Source organism: Coccinella septempunctata, chromosome X, assembly GCF_907165205.1.
Source record: "Coccinella septempunctata chromosome X, icCocSept1.1, whole genome shotgun sequence".
NCBI classification, from domain to species: Eukaryota; Metazoa; Arthropoda; class Insecta; order Coleoptera; family Coccinellidae; genus Coccinella; species Coccinella septempunctata.
In genome coordinates this window covers 4917170-4940090 of record NC_058198.1, presented here as the reverse complement: position 1 = coordinate 4940090, position 22921 = coordinate 4917170, and the positions used below count along the sequence as shown (strand labels likewise).

The following is a 22921-nucleotide window of genomic DNA, read 5'->3' as shown; positions in this document are numbered from 1 at the left end:
TGTTGTAAACCTATCAAGGGAGAACACAGTGGTTTCAAGTACTGCCAACCACATAAAATTAAATTCACCCAAAGTTGAATCAAAAACGATTCCAAATTCAGATCTTTGTGTATACTTGGGAAAACTGCATTCAATACCAATTTGTTTTATACTTCTCTTCGACTTAATGCCCTTTCGTTTCAAATTGCTGCGTTTCTGTTTAATTATAACGAATAGGGAAATACCTAGAAAGTTTGCATTCCCGAACAAACTATTCGTTAGAAAGAGAGGTCACCCTAGAACGAGAGATGGAATATATCAATACGGCGGTATTTTGATATGTTTAGATTCTGAATCTGTCTGTTGGTGTGAGACACTTGTAGTTGTATAGGATTTAAATTATTAAATATTTTGATAGTTTCGTGTAATTAAAATATTATTCGCGGTGGAGTGATATGTGTTGAGTCTTACAAGTTTACGAATTTATTCGAAGGTTTTTCTGTTTATTTCTTTGCTAAAGGTAAGCATTATTACAGGAATTTTTGGGATTCATTGAGCCGTTGCAGGGGGTATTACTTCGAATTTAAAACCCTTAATTCTTACTTTTTCTATCGAATTGAAATAGGAAATGATCGATCCAAGTCATATCTACTCTTGTTCTGAAGGAAATTCGTTTTGGACCTTTATTTCTCATGAATTTTGATGATTTTGTACGCCTTGTCAATGCTTTCGCGGTCTTTTGATGAAGGGATGTTTTTTGATGGATTTATAAATTGAATCGATGTTAACGTTGCTATATATGGGGATGGGATATATCGGTGATGACGATAACTAAGTTTTTTCCAATTTTTTAGTAAATTTATGGGCCTTTATAAGTGTTCGAAAAAGTTTTGCCGCGCATAACCTTACAAAAGATGACACGTTAACAAATTTGAGAATAAATTGAGTTTTTTCGTAAAATAACTCCAATATTTTTCTTTTATCATATTCACAAGATTGCTGAATGTTTAGGCATTGAGAATTATTGTGTTTTGAGCTATTTTTGTCAGTTTTAGAACTAGTTTTCTTCGACCAAAGTTACCCGAGAATTACAAGTTGGCGCCTAAATTTTAGGGCGTTTTGAGTCAAGAAAATTGAGAAAAACCCGTGTAATCCGATTGAAATTTACTTAACCATTGTATTTCTTTGAAGTGCCTTAATATAAAGTCGAATTCCTTGAGGTATTTTGTACTTATGAGACATAGTTTTCAATATTTAAAATTTAAATGTCCCAAGTTAGGTTGTTGAACTGTTGACATTGTTTATAAGATTTAGTTGATTTTATGCAAAGGTTTTCGAAAATTATTTCAAAGCAATAATTGAGTGATACTTAAACATCCCCATTACCCCTATATTTTTTTTCTAGTTTACTCTCCATGATGTCTGATTCTGAATGTGATGAACCTAGGACAGAGTAAGTACCTTTTGAAACTATATTTAGCATTATTTATTTCTTCAAACTTCTGCTTTACCATTGCTGCAATGCTCGTTTTTTAGATGTCCCCTATCATATAAAGATTTTGATTCAGATGTCCTAAATCCATTAGATACATTTGATGAAATGAATGATTATGGTGATACTGATCAGGTACCATTCAATGAATTATTACAAAATCACCATAAGCAGACAGTTTGGGGTTTTAAATTTGGTGAGGAAATAATGAGGAAAGCTAAGGAAAATATGATGGCTGCAAGAAGTAAGCATGGACAAGACAGAGGAAGAAATGACAGTGTGTCATCAGAGACATGTATATCCGTAAGAGACTTCTTTTCAATGAATATTTATTCACTGTTGAATTCAGTCTAGAACCGGGTGTTAAGATTAATGAATTTTCTAGGAAAAACCTAGTTGCTCAAAATCAATAACAGAAATAAATCATAAAACTCCGTTATCCCAAAAAAGGCAGAAAGCTAAACTAAGAAATAAAAGAAAACGTATGGCCAGTGCTTTAATGAATCAAAATTCGAGAGAAGCTCCACTACCCCTTATGAATTGGGCAGACGCCAAGGATGTTTGGCTTTTCATGGTTTATAAAGAAGAAGCGTCATTGAATTTGAGGAACCCTAGGTTATTTGAAGATTTCTCCAATTTTCTTCCCCGCATGAGGGCAATATTACTTGATTGGATAATGGAAGTATGCGAAGTTTACCATTTGAGGAGGGTAACATATTATTTGGGTGTTGATTACTTTGATCGGTTTTTATCCATTCGTCCCGATGTACCCAAGAATCAGCTGCAACTAGTAGGAGTAACATGTTTGTTCTTAGCTGCCAAATTGGAAGAAATTTATCCACCCAGAGTAACAGAATTCTCCTATGTCTGTGATGGAGCTTGTAGTCCAGATGATATTCTCAACTGTGAGCTTCTCATTTTGAATGTGAGTTATTTGTTGGTGTATTCCCTGAATTTAACAAATGTATTCGATATGAAAGCGGTGTTTGAGACTCTCTCAAGTCAGACAGTTCCATTCAATTTTGACATAGTATGGTTGCAATATTCCATAGACTTTGGAAATATGAAAACTTGTTGTTAAAAAATTTGTTGCGATTTGTGTGCTTGTTGTCAAGTGCCAGCTCCTGCGGAACTTATAGGCGCTCGTTAGCGTCACGTATAATTTAAGAAAAAATCGAATTTTTGTGAAAATTTTTTTTCTAAACTGAAAATAACTCTGGATTTTTCCTCACAACTTCATTTTTCAGAGTTTGGGGTGGGATCTGAGTTTAATGACACCAAGTGACTGGCTCAACCTCTACATGCAGTTACATTTCAAAGCAGATGAGCTCACACCACAAAGAATCCATAGGGAAATCAACAAAGATTTTCTTTTTCCCCAATACTCAGGTTTCCAGTTCACTAGAGCATCCTTATTAATTGATATGATGTCCCTGGATCCTGGATTTTTAAGGTTCAGCTACAGTACCGTGGCAGCTGCAGCTATGTATTTCATGTATGGAAAACAGGCTGCACTTTCCGTTTCTGGTATGTGTTTGAAACACAATGAAATATTTGGAAGTCTAATGTGAATTATCTCATGTGTAGGTCTAACATGGGATCAGTTAAAACATTGTGCAGAGTATATGGCTGTCTTCTACCATGTGCTACAAAATTCCAAAGATACAAGGTTGCAATCTTGCAGTGTTCATATAACAAATGACGAACAGTCACAGCGTTCTTTGGAAATTCTGCGAAAGACCTACAAAGATGTAGTGCCTGATGAGAACCATTCCCTACAAACACATGCAGTCAACATGGACTTTTTCGTAAGTAATTGTTGTTTATAGGTGCTTATGCAATCTTGAAATCATCCAAATATTCTTGAAGATTTTTCGGGAATTATTCAATGGACGGGGACATCAAGTACATTTTCTGTTGATGTGAAACAATTATTGTATATTTTTTTACATTTCTAAGGAAAAAATAACTGCCTATTGACTTTACTCTGTGAAATCCAACTTTGAGTGATTTTCTGGTGTGAATTTGAGGCAATTGGTTCAATTGGCTTGTTCGTTTGCTGCATAGCAAATACGTCTTTTATTTTTTACAGGAACAATCAGCAATAATCAGGATGGAGCAGATGGGAAAAAATCCGACATTAATCATTGATGAAGACACTCCTGAGAAAAATGACAGCGGAGTAAGCTTCGACAAGATGCTAGAAGACATTATTATATCTAATTCAGTGAACTATCCGGTCCAGCAAGTGCAGCTGCACCGAGAAGATAACGAACTAGAAGAAGAAGAGGACAGGGAAACAGACACAGATGAATTGGAAGATGAATAAAATAAACAATATAAACTAACATATACTTTCGAGGTAACTATGTGATAGTTCTACTTACTAAACTTTAACCAAGACTGCCAGAATTTTATAAACATTTCATAGATCAAGTATAAATAAAAAAGTTCTATACCGGCGAGAATATTAGTACAATATTAATTGTTAGTCGACTAGTTATTCATGGTAGCATGGATTATTCATCATTTGTTTCTGAAAAAACATACTACAGACATACTGTTCGTTTAGTTAATTTATTCAATAACTAATTCATTGTATATTTCCACTATATTGTAATATTTGAAGTGTATATTATTTAAAGAGAAATTTATATGGAAACATTCGAAAATAAAAATTTATTGTAGAGGTTATACTGAAATGATGCAATGTTCACGCTCAGTAGTTCAAATTGGCAGTATAGACATGTGAATTATTATAATTAATTCATATGAGGCTCATCTTGTCGATATCGCCTCAACATAATTTGGAGATTCATGAACTCTCTGATTTCAAGTTCCTCAGTGCCTTAACTGTTATTTCACATTGTTACTATGTCTATACCATGCCAAACTCCAGTTATTCTAGATCTCAGTGAAAAATTTTTGAAAACATTTGGTTTCTTATTATAGGGATAATAAGATGCGAAGCAAACCAGTTTTGATCCAATCATTATTTACAGCAATTTTAATAATGGTTCAGGAGTAATTGTCCCATCAAATTTTTAGAGGGGGTACTATTGTTCTGTTTTAAGAACTGGTCCTTGTGCTTCCGAATGAAAAAATTTCTTGTTACATTCATTTTTTTGACAATATTTGTTAATCATTGACCTATAACTTTTTGGACATTTATTTATTTTTAATTTTATCAAAATTCTTTTGCTTCTTGACCATTCCTCCTTATTGCAGTTGTTTTCTGGTTATTGTTGTGATGATTCTCATTGAATTGTTTTGGTATTTGGTTAAAAGAATACCTACTATGTTTGAACAGGCGAAATGTACAAATCTACTACCTGCCAATAATATCAATAACAATAATTTTTAAGAAATCGGAGAAGGATATAGATTTAAGTATATTTTCAATAAGTTCTTTTCTTACGCTTATAGCTTACTTATAAACTGTATCTTTTTTTAAGTTATCAGATATCTTGTTTAACATAATTTAAAAAAAAAATAGAAAATCTTGACACATATCACCTGGCTTAAATTTTTTTTTCGTGAATACACTGTAATATATTTGCAAAATTTCGGTTTATATTGATTTTTGAATTAATTATGTTGTGATCTCCGATCTTTTATAGTGATAAAACGACTTTTGACAAAAAACAATTCGTTACGTTTTAAAATTTTTATGTTGAAAGTCAGATAGTTATAAGACTGTTCGTAGGTTATTATCTGGACTATTGTGATGTAAATATAATTTCTTAATAAAGGTTTAAAAAAAATTTTGGTTCACACTTCATTGCCCCCTTTTATTTGGATTGAATTATAAAGCCTACAGATGATGGAAGGACTTTATCTTGGATTAAGCAACAAGTTATTTCAGATTCTGTAATGTTTATCAATCAGTTGATAACCTCCACCCTATTAAGAATTCAAAATTTCTAAATAATAATGAAAATGGGAAATCTGTCAACAATTTTAACCTTGAATGAATGCTGGTTTAAGGTATGCAGTTTCGAAATAAAAACAAATTTGAGGAAAGGCTCGGACGTTTCTTTCCTATGCATAATTGCTGCGATTATGGATAAGCATTGCCAGTTTGAATGGGCAATTATATAATGATATGCTTAAACAGAGACCGATCTCTGAAATATTTGAATTTGCAAAATTCAGTGAAATTTTGTTGGGAGTGATGGAAAGAAAACATTCTTTGTTTTGAGCAGCATTTATTAAGTTTTCTTTAGACCAATGGAACACAAATACGTTTAGAAATATTTTCAACATCAGAGAAAAAATAAGTGTCAAAATTGTACATGTTTATTATCGCCGTCACTGTACATTATTAAATATCAATGCCTACTTGTATACATGAAGCTTATTATGTAACTAGGCGATTCTTCCAATGCTGCCACAATGGGTATGGATAAGGCAGAGGTAATACAATGCTATTTAAATTTTCCAGAGCAACATGTGCTTTATTCTACAGACTGCACAAATCAGAAGTTCATTGCTCAATTATGTGACAAAAATTCCATTCAAACACAAATCACTGGAACATAATTCAAACAAAATAATTTCAATTGAAATCCAAAGGATCTTAAAATGATTCAGAATACTGTAAACACACCTGTAATATATATATAACCCTCATTATAAGCACTCAATTCAATAACGGCAAAATTAGGATGAAAAAAAATTCTCACTGGAAATAATGAGTATAACTCATCTCTATTAAAAATCTAGAGAAAAAAAGAGAACCGTATGCAAACAATGAGGGCTACAGAATAGATATAATTAAAACTATAATCATGAAATAGATTGGGAAATTCCAAAATATTTCATGAGGCATGAATGTGATGATACACAATGAAGACATGTTCGTAAAAATAATAATCTACAAAAACATCAGAATGTTTTTTTTTGTTGATAAAAATCAATGTTACTAAAAGATGAGCTATAAGTTCATTAAGACCAATTGCGACAAAATTGATAAATTTGTTGTAACATTGTTATGTCTCCTAAAATTAATACATTAAAAAAACAAACAAATAAATTGTATTGTAAAAAAGTATAAATACACGTTATATAGAAAAACATGAAAATTTTAATTTTGCTGTATTTCCTTCAAACAAAGGTCTTCATAAGTTCAACAGTCTGTACAATTAAGTTCAAATCAAGAGTTTCTTTCATCTTGGTTTACAAATGAATAAATAATATATTGGTCAACAAATGAAAACCTAATGATAACTAATCTATTTTAAATTTTACATGAAATGTGGTTAGATTCAAAATGAAAATATCACAGATATAATAGCAACATATACAAACACAAGTATGATGTTACTCGCCAGATGATCAAAAATGCTGACTTACATCATAACAGAATAATTGTTAGCTTTATAGTATGTTCTCTAAAAAGTTTTCAAGTTCTTAATTATCATAATACAAAAATAAACACTGGATAGTCAAAATTTCTATCGCCAGATTTAGGAAAAAAATTATTAATGGTTTGATCAACACTGGAAGTTCATTATTTTGTGCTTGTATTTGACACCAAACATTTCAAATCTTAGTAAGCTACCATGTTAATAAGAGGGTGAAATTTGGGGGAGCTCTGCATAGCTAATGAATGAAAATTTGAAGTAACCAAACTTCAGGATGACAGTAGCCAATAGCTTCTTTGTTCTCTCGGATAAATAGATATTTTAACCATCCAGTTTGAATACCACGGTGTCTTTGGATTTCATTACATAATGCCTTTACCATGTAGAATCAGTATCGAGCGATTTTATTCCTAAAACTGCTAATTAATTGGAATATTAATATAAAACAATCCAATCATGAAAATATCGTAAAATATCATGAAATCCTATGAAAAACAGAGGTGGAAACAGAGTAGGGCGGAGAAAACTAATGAAATAGATCCATAAAAGAAATTAAATTTTTTTTTGAAAACATACTAACAGAAGAAATGAGGAATGTAGATATATTAATAATGATGAGCAATCAAATAATGACTTCCAAAGTTAACATTTGTTTATAGAGCAATTCGATGGAGACAATTGAATCTTCAATTATAATTTATTTATCATGTCAGAATTCAGATCTAATACTAAGGTAAAAAAAGAGTAAGGTTTTCATATACTTCAGTGCTTTTACAAACACAAACTTTCACATTGTGTAAACTGTGATTAAAAATAGAGTATTTATGATAGCAGTCTTAACTGAAATATATTGTCCATTTATTTCCAAAAAACATCCCACTTTTCGAAATGTGAAACTGATTTTGAATTTCACATTGAATTGGGTAATGAGAACAGATTAATATCTCAACAGCAGCCTTTAAAAACAGCTGGGAAGAATGAAGAAGATTCAAATAATGTACATGAAGAATTTCCAAAAAATAATTCAGTATTTACAAATAAATACCTAAGGGAGGTTATTGAAAATAAAAAACAAATGGAGAGCTGTTTCTACGTCAAACTTATCTTAAAATAATTTTCATTGTTGTGATGTGCAACTTAAATGTACACTTCTTGATAAAAATATTCAAAGTAAAATAAGCGTTTCAAAAATGTGTATTAATACCTTTAAAGAGTAAATGGCTGCGATATTGAAACGAAGAAAATAACGTTGCCCCCTGCCGTTAGACAAATTTATGAACGAGAAATTTCAAAACTGATATCGAATCAGGTCGTTATCACAAAGTGATCAAATTTGTTTACAATCTTTAACAGAATCACTCGCGTTGGATACACGAATTGGAATTCCCACCCTTAAAAATATCCTTTAAGTTTCTCAATTGAGCATGAAAATACACAGTCCATTGATTATTGACGATAACTTGGCATCGCTACTCCATTTCCTGGGGTAACATAATCACCAATCATTAAATTCGCACTAACTGGGTAATTTGCCATCACTAAAGGTTGCTGAAAAAGACAACCTAATAATAGTTACAGCAAACGAAAAAACTATCACGAATTCAAAAGAATTTTAATTTTTTTCCCAATTAGATTTAATAGTTCAAAAGTATTGTGAGAATTCTGCTTGTTTACATCGAACATTTATTTACACATGAAAATTAGTGAACATAGTGAGTAGATGAAGTAACAAATTCAACTTCAATGGGTAATTCCTTCACATCAATGAAGATTTTTGACATTCCAACATGTTTTCAAAACAATTTATGATAGATATTCTTAAAGAAATTGTACATAGAACATGAAAAGGAATCACCTCCATGAAATGTTTGTCATCACTAAATTCGCATCCTGATTATAATCAATATGAACTCAAGTTTCTCAAATGCATGGAAAGGTTTTCAAATTCGCCACTTACTTGTTGGCCATTCGGAGAAGTGAATAATGATGGTGAAATTGCACCACCTATCAATTGCGCAGTATGTGTTGAAGTAGGACTAGCTGCAACCCTACCTCTGCCTGTACTGGATATACACCCTGGATGAATATTAGGAGGAGCACCATCTGTTAATTGGGAAGTGTCCACTGTACAAAAAGAAATAACTCAAATGTTTCCGATATCGAATTAGAAACATCAGTTGAAAAAAATTAGGTACAACTGCAGAATCTACAAGTGACCTACAATTCTCTCACCTAAAGCTATCAGATTGTTTGCCATCAAGTTATTGTTCAGAACAGTTTGTGTTGTGTCCATGGAAACTTCACCTAGACCGTTTACAGACATACCGTTCACCATATTGACAGCTGTAAAATATTCTCGCGATATCAAACAAACTAAAACAAGTTTCTTCATGTTTTCTTACCATTTCTTACACCCTGAGCGTCCAACTGACTCCAGTAATTTTCACTGGGAGACACATTGGAAACACCTGGAGGTGGCTGCACAGGAGCCCCAGTATATCTGAAGTAGGGATTTTTCAGATCTAGTGTGTTTGTTGAACACTGCGTTGTTCCTTCTACTGTCAATTCTATTGTGACATCGTAACTTTGCCTGCAAAAGTTGAATATGAAACGCACTTCATAACATGAAAACCGATAGTTTTCCATTACCTCTTATTCGCTACTAGTAACACCCTTCCAGTCAAAACTTGTCCTTGTTTGAGAAGAAGGGGTTGTTCGAGTAAACACCGAACCTGATACCAATGAGTAAGGGGTTCAGTGGGACCAGTACTAAGCCATATTGTCTGTTGTGAACCAGCAAAAGCGACATCGAACCAGAATGCAAGACCATGGCAAGTACCAGATTCCAAAATATGAAATTCGAGAGGAATATCTGAAAATTTGCAGTGTGCATAAACCAAGACAAAAGTTAACAGGGAATTTCTTACCTATAGTATGTAGGTCTGTCTCATCTGCTTCAAGGAAGTCAACAATGTGCCTAATTGATTTACTCATACATATCCTAATATCAAAAGTATCAACGACAGGTTGCCTAAAATATTCTTTAACGGCGCTATTTTGGATTGCCGATAAGTTAACCCCATGGAAACACGTTTGAAACCTTCGGAAAAAAAATATTCAATTCGCAATTGAACAAAAATAGCTGATATATTCCTCACCAGAAATTAGCCTTGCTGTATTGCTCCATGTACAAAGAATCATCAGTGAATGGAGCTATATGTAAATCACCTCGGGACGGATACATTTTTCCGTTGGGTACTAACCATTTCTTAGCGTGTAAATATGTTTCCAGCATTCTTTCATTATATAACATATATCCCATTGGTTCAGAAATAATAACATCTACTTTCTCTGGAAGTTCAACCTCTTCTATTTTTCCTGGTATAACTTTGATCAAGTCCTTTAAATTATTTGCTTCGACTAATTTCTGAAATAGGCTTTCAAGTGAGAAAGCAAAATTCGCATTAAAAAATTTTGGGTTTACCTGTGCAAAATGAGCCATGGTGGAAGCTTCAACAGCATATATTCGTTTAGCACCAGCTTGGGCAGCAAAAAATGACAAAATGCCAGAGCCAGCTCCTACATCTAATACAACCTTATCCTTCAAGAAAACAATTCGTATATTAAAATTCTAACTTTCTGTGAAATTTGAACAGTGTATTAGGAATAATGGATTCAATTATTTTACCTTGAAATCATTTAAATTACATAATATTGCTCGTTGATAGGTATAAGTCCTAACGAAGTCTTGTAACATATTCTGTTGTTGTGATAAATAGCCATAAAATTGGAAGTATTGAGTTGCTGAGGAATCTTCAGTTCTAACTGAAAAGACAGAGGCACCTTTTCCTGATTTGGCCTTTGTCATAGCTATTGTAAAGTTTCTAGCATCTGAAAAATGTTCATTTTGTGGGATTTTTCATGCCAAATATTTTCTTCGTATCATTATGAAAGCAATTTTGGATAATGAACAAAGAGGTGAAAAAACATCAATTTTCAATTTATCCTTGAGTTGAAGATTGTTTAACAATTAAGAATCAAACAACAAAATTGGTTAATTATCCATCCATTATTGATGGACTTTATAGATTGCATAATATATCATCAGAAATTACAATGAGAATGGATTACGTATTTTTGAAATCCAGAAAAATTTTGTTGACATCACATTATGTTTATACTTTGATATATCATGCCTCATGATTAGAGGACACTCTCAAAATAAGGGGCACCAGACAGAGTTTCATCATTACTCTGAAAAAATTCAGCCAAAATTTAATTGATTTGCTATCTTTTCAATGTAGAATGGAATACATTATTGTTAGACATATCTTATCCATTCTTACAATTGGTCTTGTTATGAATGTTGATTCGAGGTCGAAACACAAAATGAAATGAATTATGGTTAATAATTTCTTGGAGATAATGAAATTTAACATTTTCACTTGAATTCATTCACGTGCAGATTTTCGTACACTAGGAAGTAAAAAACAACTCACCTTCTGGATTTCTGAATTTGAAGAGTAGAGATTCATTATCGAAAGAAAATAAGTAAGATGAACTTCCAAACCGGCAACATTCTGTATTTGTGCATACAGAAAATTCAGCTATTTCCATCTGATCTGTAATTTATAGGTTAGGAATTGAGGAGAATCATAATTTCGCCAATTTAATGAAAAATTCAGTGAAACCAAGAAAGATATTTATGTGGGACGGTAAGTGATATGAAGAATATGATTTATTTCATATAATTGGCATTGGCAATGCGAATATATTCGAATGTTGTGATGCCGCATTCGCCAAAAGATAGCATAGTAATAGTGTTAATTGCAACGTTTTAGGAAATGAAATCATTAAAGGTGATAATTGCTGTAACGATTTGATAAAATAAGTCAGTTTTAATAAGAATCATTCTATTAAACGAGGGAGATATAATGAGCCAAAACAAACGGTTTGCTCAATTTAATGAATGGGAAACAACCACATATTGTTACTCACCATCAAAAAGTTTAACGTTAACACCTTGGGGATCATATTCAGCAGTTAGTTTTAATTTCTTATTGTATTTAGGTATAGCCTGATGATCGTCATTAATAACAAAAACTTCAACTATCCAACTCTTCAGCGCCATTTTCAATACTCAAACACACAACAGTCAACCCGAGTCACACTTTCAGGCTCAACATAGGGATGCGGGAACAACCGAACAAATCAAACAAAAGTATGAAGTGCTTTATCCGTCAAAAGTAATTTAAAGAGCGCTGCGCATGGCAAAAACCAACTACGATTGATATACACCTATGAATGAAATTGCTATCAACCAACCCCTATTTAATTCAAATATTGATTCGAAAAGATAGCCCCAGATTAAGGATGCTTCGTTATTCTGCAGCTTCCTGCATCAGTATACATAATTAGTTATCCACGCAGATTTTTCAACTGAAAAAAGTTGTGATTTATTATATTCAATACTTAATAATTTATGTATCTATCAGTGTTTATACATTTATTAATTGATGAATTTTCCATTTCAGATTCAGAAATCAATAAGCTACACCATTTAAGGAAATGTTGGAGGAATTTGTAGATTCATTAATATTTGAAATTATTATTTAATTCTTGATATAAAATTATGAGCTTAGGAGCTACTCATCAATTTATTTTCATCTTCATGCATTCGCGTTCTTTCATTTCAATATTTACTCGATCAGACAATTTATTTCAGCTACACCTATGAGAAGAAATAAAAATTCATGAATAATCTGTTCAAAATGCACTATTTATTTATTTATTGCATATGTCAAAGAAATAAAATAGGTTATGTAAACATGTGAAGAATGACAAGTTTCTGAATATGTATTTCCTTCAATAATTTTCAATTTATAGTTTCAGAAATGGAAGAATTTTTACAGAAACAAATACATCAAGGATTCATAATTTATGAAAATTATAAATGGCTCATAAATTCTTATGTTTTGGTAAGTTTTCAATTAATTATTGCAAAGTCTTCAAGTTGTGCTACTTAAAGGATTTTTTTACTGAGGACCATTGGTCAAAGTTGCCTGAGAGTTGGAAAATGTTGAAGAAGTTGAATGTAAATGAGATTGCTGAATTGTTGGACCAAAATGGACACTCTAAGTGAAGTTAAAGAGGTCTGAGATTGAATAATTCAATCAACATTGTTTTTTCCAGAACGTTCATGTTTCCTCTATCAGTATTAGCTTTGAAAGTAATTTTCCAAAATACAAATATAACCAGGATTCAAACCAGAATGAATTTCTCATGTGATATGGTTAAAGATGAAAAATTGATGAAGATGTTCTGGAAAAGTGTAAAACTTAAAAAAAGACATGAGATACTTGCTATGTCTGAGGTAGATTTCAGATCTATCTTGAGAAAGTGATGTTATTTCCATTTTTGATACTTTTCAGCTGTGTAAGGAAATGGCCACAAAATCTGGGTGTATTTACATAGTGGATATTGGCTCAGGTCTTGGTCATTTGAGCAGGATGCTTGCTTATGGTTATAATTTTGAGGTTTGCTCAATTGAAGCAGAACCTTATTTGACAGAGCAAGCAAAGTATGTGTAATTAGTTTGAAAGTTCATTTAAATGAAACATTTTCATTTCAGAATATTGTCTGAGAATTTTGATACATTTTTCAACAAAAAATTTGGACACAAAAAGCAAGCTAGGCATGTAAACATAAGGATAGAGCCTGACATCAATAATAATGAGTTTTTAAACGTAGAACACTCTTAAGTAGAGTAGATTATCATCTTATTATTTATATTTCAGATTATTTGCTCAGCATTTGGGATTGACAAAAAAGATTTCCAATTTGGAATAGTTGGATTGCATCCATGCGGAGATTTAGGCCCTACTTTGATTCGATTATATAATGAAATCCCTAATATAAAATATATTAATGTTGCAGGGTGTTGCTATATGAAGTTATCAACAATAGAGTAGGTTCTGATTCTTTTATTTATTTGAATAGACTCTGAATTTAGAATAGATCTCTTCATGCAGGTTTCCCCTTGAGTCAATATGGGAAACAAAGAAAATATGAACTGTGCTATCATTCAAAGGAAATAGCTTGTCATGCCATAGAAACTTACATTGACAAACTAATGGAAGGGGAGTATTGGAAGTTGAAAATACATGCCTATCGGGCAACAATTGAAAAGATTTTAGCTAAAATTCAACCCGAATATAAACATATCCCTCTTGCTAATGTTAAGTATGCAAAAGATCTTGATTTCAGAAGGTAATTGCAGGCATCATCCCAACTTTCAGAGTTAATGAATATTTTTTTCAGTTATTGCCACAAAGCAACAGCGAAACTATTGGGTGACATTATAGATGCACACCAAATAGAAAATGAAGAGATTCAGCATTGTTTAGAACAGTGGAATTCTGTTGTAATATTCTATTCTTTTCGTTTGTTTTTTGCCCCTTTAATTGAATCTATAATTCTTTATGATAGGCTTTTATGTTTGATAGAAAAAGGTAATGTGAGTTTGACAAGAACTCCAGATAATTAATTAGGTTCTTACAGGCAGCCATGCAGATTTAATTCCAGCTTTTGACAATAGGATATCCCCCAGAATGCATGTGCTACAAGGATTGAAAAGACAAATCTGAAATAATTGAAATAAATGATATTTTAAAAAGAGAAATATCTTTTGAATGAACCATATCCCAGTTTTTCCATCCTATTCTATTACATTTTGGTACTTATATTCATTTGAAAAAAATGATTAATGCCTCATTTCTTCATATTATTCTTTATCCAATTTTTCCCAGATTTCGGAATATAAATAGTATACATTTTATTAGTGTTTCCAGAAATTTTTGTTGATAATTAGGGCATTGAAATGATGCAGTTGATTAATTGTATGAATCAAAGATATTACCCTTGAGTATTCATTGAGTTGAATACTCAAAGATATCACACATGTGTAATATCTGTGTTATCAATTCTTGCCAGTTGTGTAGTAGGCAACCAATGATACAAGTAAGGTATTGAGTGTTACGTGAAAACAGGAAAAATTTTCGAAATCTCCAGTCAATTTGTTCTTTCAGCCTCAAATGAGACAAAAATCGTTGATCTTAATTTGAAATCACGTGATAAGAATTAGAATCCCTCGTTAGCAATCCAAAAAATAAGCTTAATTAGTGTAATTTCTGATGAAATTAATCTTTTTTTTTTTAATTTTTGAACAGTCTCAATCTCGTAGAATTATTGGAATCATTTTGAAAAGTTTCATCCTGGAAGGATCATATAAGGCTTTCCAAGTGAACCATTCTCGTTACTATGAAAAACTTGCGCAAGGTAATCCGCGACCCGCGTACGAGCAGCTGGAACTTCTCAAAGAATCGCAGTTACCGCTGTCAGTTCACGAATGGTGGCGTACACGTGACAACATCGCGCATTGTCAAATGGCTCAGAACTTCATTGATGAACTTTAAATATAACTACTAACTACTACAACAAAAAACACGTGTGAAAAATGAAAAAAACCAATAAGAATGTGCCCGAAGTTTAAGTTAATTGTGTAACCTAGAAGAGAAACGTTAATACTGGAGAGGAGCTATATTATTATTCACATACCACAGGAGTTGCAACATAACCAAACTTTGTATACATATCTTTTTGTAACAAGTTTTTCTCTTTGCTGTGATTCGTGATCTTTACAGATTTGAATGGGATAAGTCCGTTGATGATATTAATTTTCTTGTGCTGCAAAGGTAAGCTCTTCTATTTTGCCTAGCCGGGTTTTCTTGAGAGTACCGTTGTAGTGTTTTTCATTCTTGAACTGTGATTCAGGAGTAATTTTTAAACGGAATCTTGTAATTAACCGCTTCCTTTACGTTTAGGTGATCCACAATTTTAATTTTTTAATTTGACGAGTATTGTTTCCATGTGAATTTCATTTTAGTAAAAACTTTCTTTCAAGTAAGTTTCTACTTTGAAAAATAATCACTTTTCTTTTGAAAAGTGATTATTTTTCAATTTTCCATTGGTGCAATCTATGATTATCGCTCATTACGAATTCCTATTAATAATTTTCCTCCTGAATCCTTGCTATAACCAATCATTTTTTTTTTTCTGCTACCCTGCTTCCTAGTGGGAAGGAGGCTACCCTTTTCCTTGGTGCTAATTTGAAATAAATTGGCATTGTATATAAATATTTTACTTAATAAGCTTGGTTTCAAGAAAATGAATCATAGAGATATAATGGCAAAGCAGAAATTTGCACCGATGTGTTACAACTATTGTCTTAAAAATGTAGATACTTTCACAGCTCCTTTTATGCCAATGGTCTTTAATTTAATTGTTTTATTAATCGTCGTTTCAATTAACCAAAATACTCGCCAAAATATTATAACTTCAATTCAAGTATATGCAACATTAACTGTCTCCAGATATTCTCTATGAATATTTTATCTGGATTTCCACAGATATATTTCGAATTGAATAATTGATATGTATGTACATGGTGCAAATTGCTGCTATGTCAGTTCATGTGTCAGTATAGTATTTTAGTAGACAACCCCTTTTAATTATTCAAAGTATTCAGTCTGTGGGGTGAAAGCAGGGAAACTAAATATGCAGTTTGTTTTGAGGGTGGTAAGTGACTTTTTTTCTTGCGTGTTCTACGGTTTTGAGGAAACACGCTAAATGAAATATGATTTCGGTTTGTCAGCCATTTCCGCCTTTGATCATTAAAAATGCTCGTTAACTAAGTTATCAACGCGGTGTTAAAACGGTAAACAAAATTGTGAAGTAGGCTTCAATATCTACCGAGAAAAAAAATTCACACCCTTAATATGAATCGAGCGTTGTAAAAAGAAAAAATAATGTTGGATTCTTACGCAGATTGTAAAATGCTGAACATAGAAATGATAACTGTGTTTGTTCACTGTTATCTTTTAATGAGACGAATAATTGTGAATTTAATGACATAACATTTTATTTCCATTCGTTTATTCTCGATCCAACTCGTTTCCTCATATTTTCACAATGTGTTTCCAAGATATGCGTGAGTTAGTCTAATTGGTAAAAATTTACTCCTTAGTGATTAGGTACGTCTTGAGTAAACTCTTCCACAATTTTTGAGTTCGGTGAAAGATGGATTTCTGGTAATCAGAAGTTCATAAGTTGGATCTGGCTAGATGTCTTAACCCTAGTGCTAGTTAAGATCTGGCAAGCAGTATGCTATTTTCTTTATGAGAGCAGAATTCAAGTCCATGCTTGACCTGTGTCTTGTAAAGGAGAATAATCTGAACTGGGAAGAAATATCTCCTAAGTTTGAACAGATTCCCAGCTAATTTGCAGAAGAATTGACAGCTACGCCAAAAAGAAAAGCTCGCTTGTTCGTCTTGCTCTGAGCATAATGAACGTGTCACATTGTGGTGATCACCGAATTTTTGAAGATCATTCTGATAACGCACAAAAAAGTTGAGGAAGTGAGGTGACAAAACATAACTGATGGATTATGGTGATTTTATGCATTCCAGCTGTTACGGGGGTGTCTTATTTACTTGTGCATCAACTTGTAACTTTGACTTCATCATTGAATAATTTTATGGTGTTTTCTTGAACCATGCGAAGCCTATCCGTCTATCTAATTGTTAGTTCTAGCTGATCGGCGAATGTCCTCAAGGTGAACTTTTACAAGCTCTGCGCTATTCTAAACCCATCGAGTGATCTTCACATCTGGGGTCACTTCAACCTGCCAGTATTTGCATTTATGAAATTATTCGGATTCTTCGGCGTTCCCAGCGGTACTCTAGACATTCGAAGGTGCTGAGATAATTCTGGATCGGACTATATTTAGAAGTCAAAAAGAGGAGCATGGCCAGTTTCAAGCAGGAGCTCAAATGAATTCGAAACTACAATTTTATTCCCCTTGTGAGTGCCCTTGATCCCGATTTACAAGAATTTTACCGTATATGTTGTAACGAGAGAATCAAGAAAATAAAAGTACCTTAGTTCTAAACTGTTTTTTTTTTTTCGAGACATGGTCAGTGAAATATTTATTTTCGTGAATTTATTGATGATGCGACCAGATTACAACTGAAATTATTAGTTATTCAAGTTGTATTTTGATGGCACTTCCATATTTGAGCAATTCAATGTCCTTGATTACCTGCACCACCTAGCATTTTCCTTGGTATAATGCATTTGTTTGAATTTTTTTCCACAAAGTCTATAGGGAGGGGAGTTCATATCAACTACATATATCTAGATGTTGGATATCCGTATACGGATAGGGTAAACATTGAAAGACACTAGCCGTTTGCTTACGTATTGTTCTCGATATTTGTGGAAAATTTGTTTCAACCCAACAGTAAAATATCAAATTTCTGAGATATTTGCTATTATATGGAAAATTTTCTATAGGTAATAATGTAGATAGTTTTCACTATGAATGATTTGATTGTGAATGGAATGAGTTTCTCGAAAAAATAACATCTTTTCACAGTGTCCTCTTTCGCAAACTCAGAAGACCTGGATCTTTCAACTGTCAGCTCAATGGGAGATATATCGGATTTTGATTATGATCTATTTCACATTCATCTAGCGTTTAACTAGATAAACAGGTTGTTCCTCTGTATACAATGACGTCGAGCTATGTGGCACGCTCTGTGCTTTCAGTATTGTGTCGTACATTCGTTGCCAGTACCAGTTTTAATGTACTGAGTAATTATTTCCTCAATGCCTAATTTAATTATTCACTCAGGCGGTGAACCGTTGAATATGCCGTTTAGAGATATGCTTTTTTATCCATTGTCGTGAGCGTTTATCGTTCAAACTGGACGTGACGTTTTTTCAAGTTGGCTGCAATGTCCATCTGAGTCACCGTGAAAATTGTCCAGATGCTCTGAACTGTTCTTCTTGAATGCTAATCAGTTGCTTTCCGCGAATTCGTCGAAGAAATTTCTGCACCTAGTCATGAGGAAACCAGTGGTTATGTCGAATTGAGTGAATCAACACCCTCGCGTTTTGCCCTAGTCACGTTTTGAAGCTCGTGAAAATGTAGGAATGCTGCCGGATTTCGTAGTTGAGGTGAATCATATAGAAAATCATCTTATTCTTTATTATTAGGTGAACGATTGTAAAAAAAATCATGAAGTGTAGATTTTGAGCTGACCAAATTTGGTATATGAAGAGTATCCACATTAAATTTGACTGATTAACAGCTCAATCAGCTCTCGAGTTGTAGAAGGTTGATTTTGGAAGGCTGTACAAATTATGTCTACTTTGAGGGTGCCCCAGTCATAAACCTCTAAAAAGGTATTTTGCGGCAGAATTCCCTAAGTTCAAATATAACTTCCTCTGAACAATTGTTCAACGCCTCATTTCACAGTTGCGTGTGCCCAGTTGTCTGTATCTTCGAAGACTCACATAATGCATCGTAAATTATCCATCGCTGATTATACGAATTCTAACACCTTTTACTGTTATATTCAATTATAGTTCGAATTGGAAATGAATGCATTTTAAGGAATTGGGACAGTATGTTCTGTTTTATGTTACTGCCATTGTGGGTAGTACTTTCTTATTAACTCTTGAAGCAGCAAGCATATTGAAACCAGCGAGACTGACTTTATCGAAACTTAAAAATTATTTTGAATAATGCAGTTTTTTTACGATTCAGTTTTGAACGATAAGTTTTTGTGAATTATTGAATCATTGTGGCGTAAATATCTTCAAAGGTTCACAGTTTAGCGTGGGAACTGTTTAAATTCTTAAGCGACACTAAAATGTCTGGAACTCTTGCATAACTATTGCTAATTCGCAGATATCGAAGTGCTAGTAAATAATGGCCACTCCAACAATTCCTCGAGTATTTGGCATTCATAATGAATGTGTGATACGTAATTTATTAGTAACAATTAGATAGGGTCACTATTCGTTGGCACGCTAACAGAGCAATTGCCTGGATTCGATTCAGTGAGATATTAGTGACATGGAAGGATATTACATGGACATGGAGTCTGAATTGACCATTTCGTTCAGTGTAAATACACATGCACGACCGTACACGGTCCATAAAACGATACAACACTCAACCCCTGTTTCCTATTGAAAAGGAACCAGTTTGAATTTGCAGTACTGATCGACTTCTAGTTGAGCAAACGATATCCATTATATCTTATTTTTATCGGATCATTTATGTCCGGAAACAATTTAAAGTTAAGATCAATAATTACTGCCACTTCAGTCTGCAACGTTAGATGCTGATGAATTGATCCAAAATTGAAATTAAGGTGCATCTATCATCTTTCTTGTTTTGGTAGCGGTTCTTACCAACATCATTGGTTACTTGGATCGGAAATTGAATGTTGAGAAAGCACGGGAGTCTATATTTTCAGTCTGACCGGAGATAATGGTTTGATTCATTGTAGAAGTATGCCTAAAAAGTATAATTAAAGTAGTTAGTGTATTATTCGACTTAATAATTGGATTGAGTTTTTGTTGGCAATCATTTGTTTTTATGCCGTGTTCCTTCCTCGTCAGAATTAATTTCGCCCATTGAATCAACGTGTTTTCCTTTACACCATTCAGTCTATGTAGAATTCTCTAAGCCTATGCTTTTATTTTCAATTTAATCTGTTGATATTCAAGTGAAATATTTCTCCAAATATTACTCAATTGTTTCCAATCACAAAATAAAAACCCAATTGTTCGACTAGTTTGAATGGTGTCTTGTTTCATTTGGCATACCCTGTATTATATATGTTGATCTTAGTTCATTTTCGCGATGCTTTTACATAACTATTAATTCGATTAGACTTGAACGTATCGTTCAATATCCAAGGATCTCGTTCATTATCTCATTTTTTTTCAATATCTTCATTAACGTCAGAGTTTTTTATGCAATGCGCATCAAACATTGGTTCGATTTTTTAGACAACGGTGCATCGGTGTGTAAAACATTATATATAAATGAATACTGAATAATTAACGTTGCGTAACCCTGAGAACAATTGAAGATCGTTTTAGATAATTTCGTTTTTTATATTTTGAATTTCTGACTGTCCAAGTTTCGAGAAAGAAAAAAATTGTCCTCCTGCACTACGATACCTAGGCTTATTCTCGGATGAATGTAAATGAACCGATGAAATTGAATGGCTACAAAGATTCTCTATGCTATTTCAAAGGTTGAAATCCTGATTTATTTCATAATTTTTACAAACGGCTAAGTAAATATTGTGAAGTATCAATTATCATGAATCGAATGCATGCCTAGCTAGCCATGAGATAGCAAACTCCCATCTGGTTCGGTAGAAAAATATCAAACAACTTAATAGATAGTGATGGACGAGAAATTACCTTTCTTATGAGTTTAACTGATGACCTTTTGTACCACCACTTTCAAATCAAGATTTCATTGGGCTGAAACGTACATACATGTATATTTGTGGATCGTAAGACTGCAAAATAAATCAACAACTGGCTCGTGCGTGGTGAAACATGCAGTAAAATTTATAAACATGTCTCTAGTCGCAGCAAGAAATGCCTGAATATTATTTGTGCCCAGTTTAAATCATAATTGATGGGCGGTGAAATGAACGAAGACCTATTAATTTACCAATAGCACTTGCGATAATTAATTCAGATGGAACAATAAATGATTAATTGAAAGTAATTACTTAAAGTGATTGTCGAGACCAAACTCTCGCCTGCGATACTGTTCATACTTGCACTTGACGTTGGGGTGAACTGTTAGTATTCAATTAATTTTTAATCGATGTTATGCGGGATATGTGTATTCATAAGACGTCAATTCCATTTCTATTTCCCTCTTATCATTATAGACCGACGCAAGGGCGGTTCCAGTGGGGGGCCATGGCACATTCCGAAAAAGATGAGGTCAGTCGTCAATGAATGAATGAAACCTTCAATGCGAATAGTTTTGGCATTATAGTTACAAAATTAACTTTGTAGTGTGTTGTGTCAAGTGTGTAGAATCTTTAGGAGGGTAAAATACCCTTTACAGCCAATTTATTCTCCTGTATCCGCACTACTTTGTGCTTCATCCCATATTCTCTATTAGGATCTTTTTATGGGGTGACCACTTCTTCAAGGATGATTTATGTGATGCAGTTTTTTTTCGTATCCCTTTTTTTGGACGGCGCGAGTGAGATTGATCTCACTGCCCAGCATCCATATTCCTCAGGCGAATTTTATCGTTTGGGTCTGTTTAGATCCATCGACACTTTCTTTCTAGGTTACTAAATCGAGAAAAACAATTAGATCCCTATCGAAGTGTCGGTTGTACATTTCATCGCTGCCAAAATGTTAATGTAAACGATTTTGCATTGGAATGTTCGCGGATCTTATCAGAACGCGGGTCAATTGTGCTACTTAATCCGAGTATCTCTTGTCAGGTTTTGACATGAAGACTGGCACTGCCCTGAGCTGGACTGTGATGAAACGTCCAATCTGGCTAGGGTAGGCATGGGCAAACTACGGCCCGCGGGCCAGGTCCGGCCCACGTGAAAGTCTAATCCGGCCCGCGTCAAGATTTTGAAACAATCACCAGTATTTTTGTTTTCTAAGTTTGACCGCCTGATGAGGAAAAGCAATGTCACCTTATACCGAATTGTCTCAAAGCGTAAGTTGCGTACTGTTTATTATCATCTTAAAATGTTGAAGATTATACATCGAAGACGACAAATTAGCTGGAAACGTATTAGGTGGAAGAAGGACTGTTAAATGGGGGCTTCATAGCTGCTGAATTGAACCGAGTCCATGCAGGGACTTCAGCCCTGTATCCCTCAAATAAAAGTCCACCAATTTGTTATTCAAATTGCATAGAGTTGTGCTCGAGGCTCAGCCTTAGTACTGCGTGTGCATCTGGCAGCGGCTGGCATTATTTCTTGTAATCCCCAGAAAAAGCAAAAGTCGCCAAATCTCCTTCGATGTTCCAACGACTGCATCACAGAACACAAATAGTGATGCATGGAATCCAAAACTTGCAACGAACGGCTTGTTGCTGAGCTCCAAACATGAAGGCAGTATTCAAGTGTGATTAATACATGGAAATTTATTCAATTATTCGATT

The 22921-nt window shown here is 33.4% G+C and overlaps 4 protein-coding genes across 12 annotated transcripts in view; 3 read left to right on the top strand and 1 right to left on the bottom strand.

The window, feature by feature from the left end:
- Positions 1–317: 317 nt before the first annotated feature.
- LOC123321682 (G1/S-specific cyclin-E1) lies at positions 318–4983 on the top strand. The gene is made up of 7 exons (XM_044909408.1): positions 318–499; positions 1385–1432; positions 1516–1774; positions 1857–2396; positions 2719–2998; positions 3059–3279; positions 3564–4983. Exons 2-7 carry the CDS (start codon positions 1395–1397, stop codon positions 3798–3800), a joined length of 1575 nt encoding a protein of 524 aa, XP_044765343.1. The 5' UTR covers positions 318–499; positions 1385–1394; the 3' UTR covers positions 3801–4983.
- A 679-nt stretch (positions 4984–5662) lies between these two features.
- LOC123321377 (histone-arginine methyltransferase CARMER) lies at positions 5663–12105 on the bottom strand. 7 transcript variants are annotated; one of them, XM_044908931.1, is made up of 11 exons: positions 11836–12105; positions 11337–11459; positions 10526–10728; positions 10322–10438; positions 9996–10264; positions 9765–9937; positions 9487–9709; positions 9240–9427; positions 9070–9192; positions 8795–8961; positions 5663–8399 (listed from the first exon to the last, which is right to left on the bottom strand). In XM_044908931.1, the coding sequence occupies exons 1-11, from the start codon at positions 11966–11968 to the stop codon at positions 8376–8378; spliced, it is 1743 nt and encodes a 580-aa protein (XP_044764866.1). In that variant the 5' UTR covers positions 11969–12105; the 3' UTR covers positions 5663–8375. The 7 variants fall into 7 exon arrangements, with proteins under 7 accessions (XP_044764866.1, XP_044764862.1, XP_044764867.1 ...); XM_044908927.1 differs by having other exon boundaries at positions 5663–8385; XM_044908932.1 differs by having other exon boundaries at positions 5663–7256.
- A 493-nt stretch (positions 12106–12598) lies between these two features.
- On the top strand, positions 12599–14514 carry LOC123321378 (protein RRNAD1-like). Of its 2 annotated transcripts, XM_044908934.1 has the most exons (9): positions 12599–12815; positions 12866–12975; positions 13030–13210; positions 13269–13417; positions 13469–13583; positions 13635–13804; positions 13855–14106; positions 14158–14348; positions 14398–14514. In XM_044908934.1, the coding sequence occupies exons 1-9, from the start codon at positions 12732–12734 to the stop codon at positions 14481–14483; spliced, it is 1338 nt and encodes a 445-aa protein (XP_044764869.1). In that variant the 5' UTR covers positions 12599–12731; the 3' UTR covers positions 14484–14514. The 2 variants fall into 2 exon arrangements, with proteins under 2 accessions (XP_044764869.1, XP_044764870.1); XM_044908935.1 differs by lacking the exon at positions 12866–12975 and having other exon boundaries at positions 12676–12815.
- Positions 14515–15223: 709 nt separating this feature from the next.
- Positions 15224–22921, top strand: part of LOC123321698 — a 125229-nt gene continuing 117531 nt past the window's right edge. Inside the window, exons 1-2 of one of the 2 annotated variants that reach the window (XM_044909425.1) lie at positions 15224–15481; positions 15540–15590. The gene's annotated coding sequence lies outside the window, so the exon portion shown is untranslated. Of the gene's footprint in view, positions 15591–22921 lie in introns of both variants that reach the window. The other variant, XM_044909428.1, reaches the window with a different exon arrangement.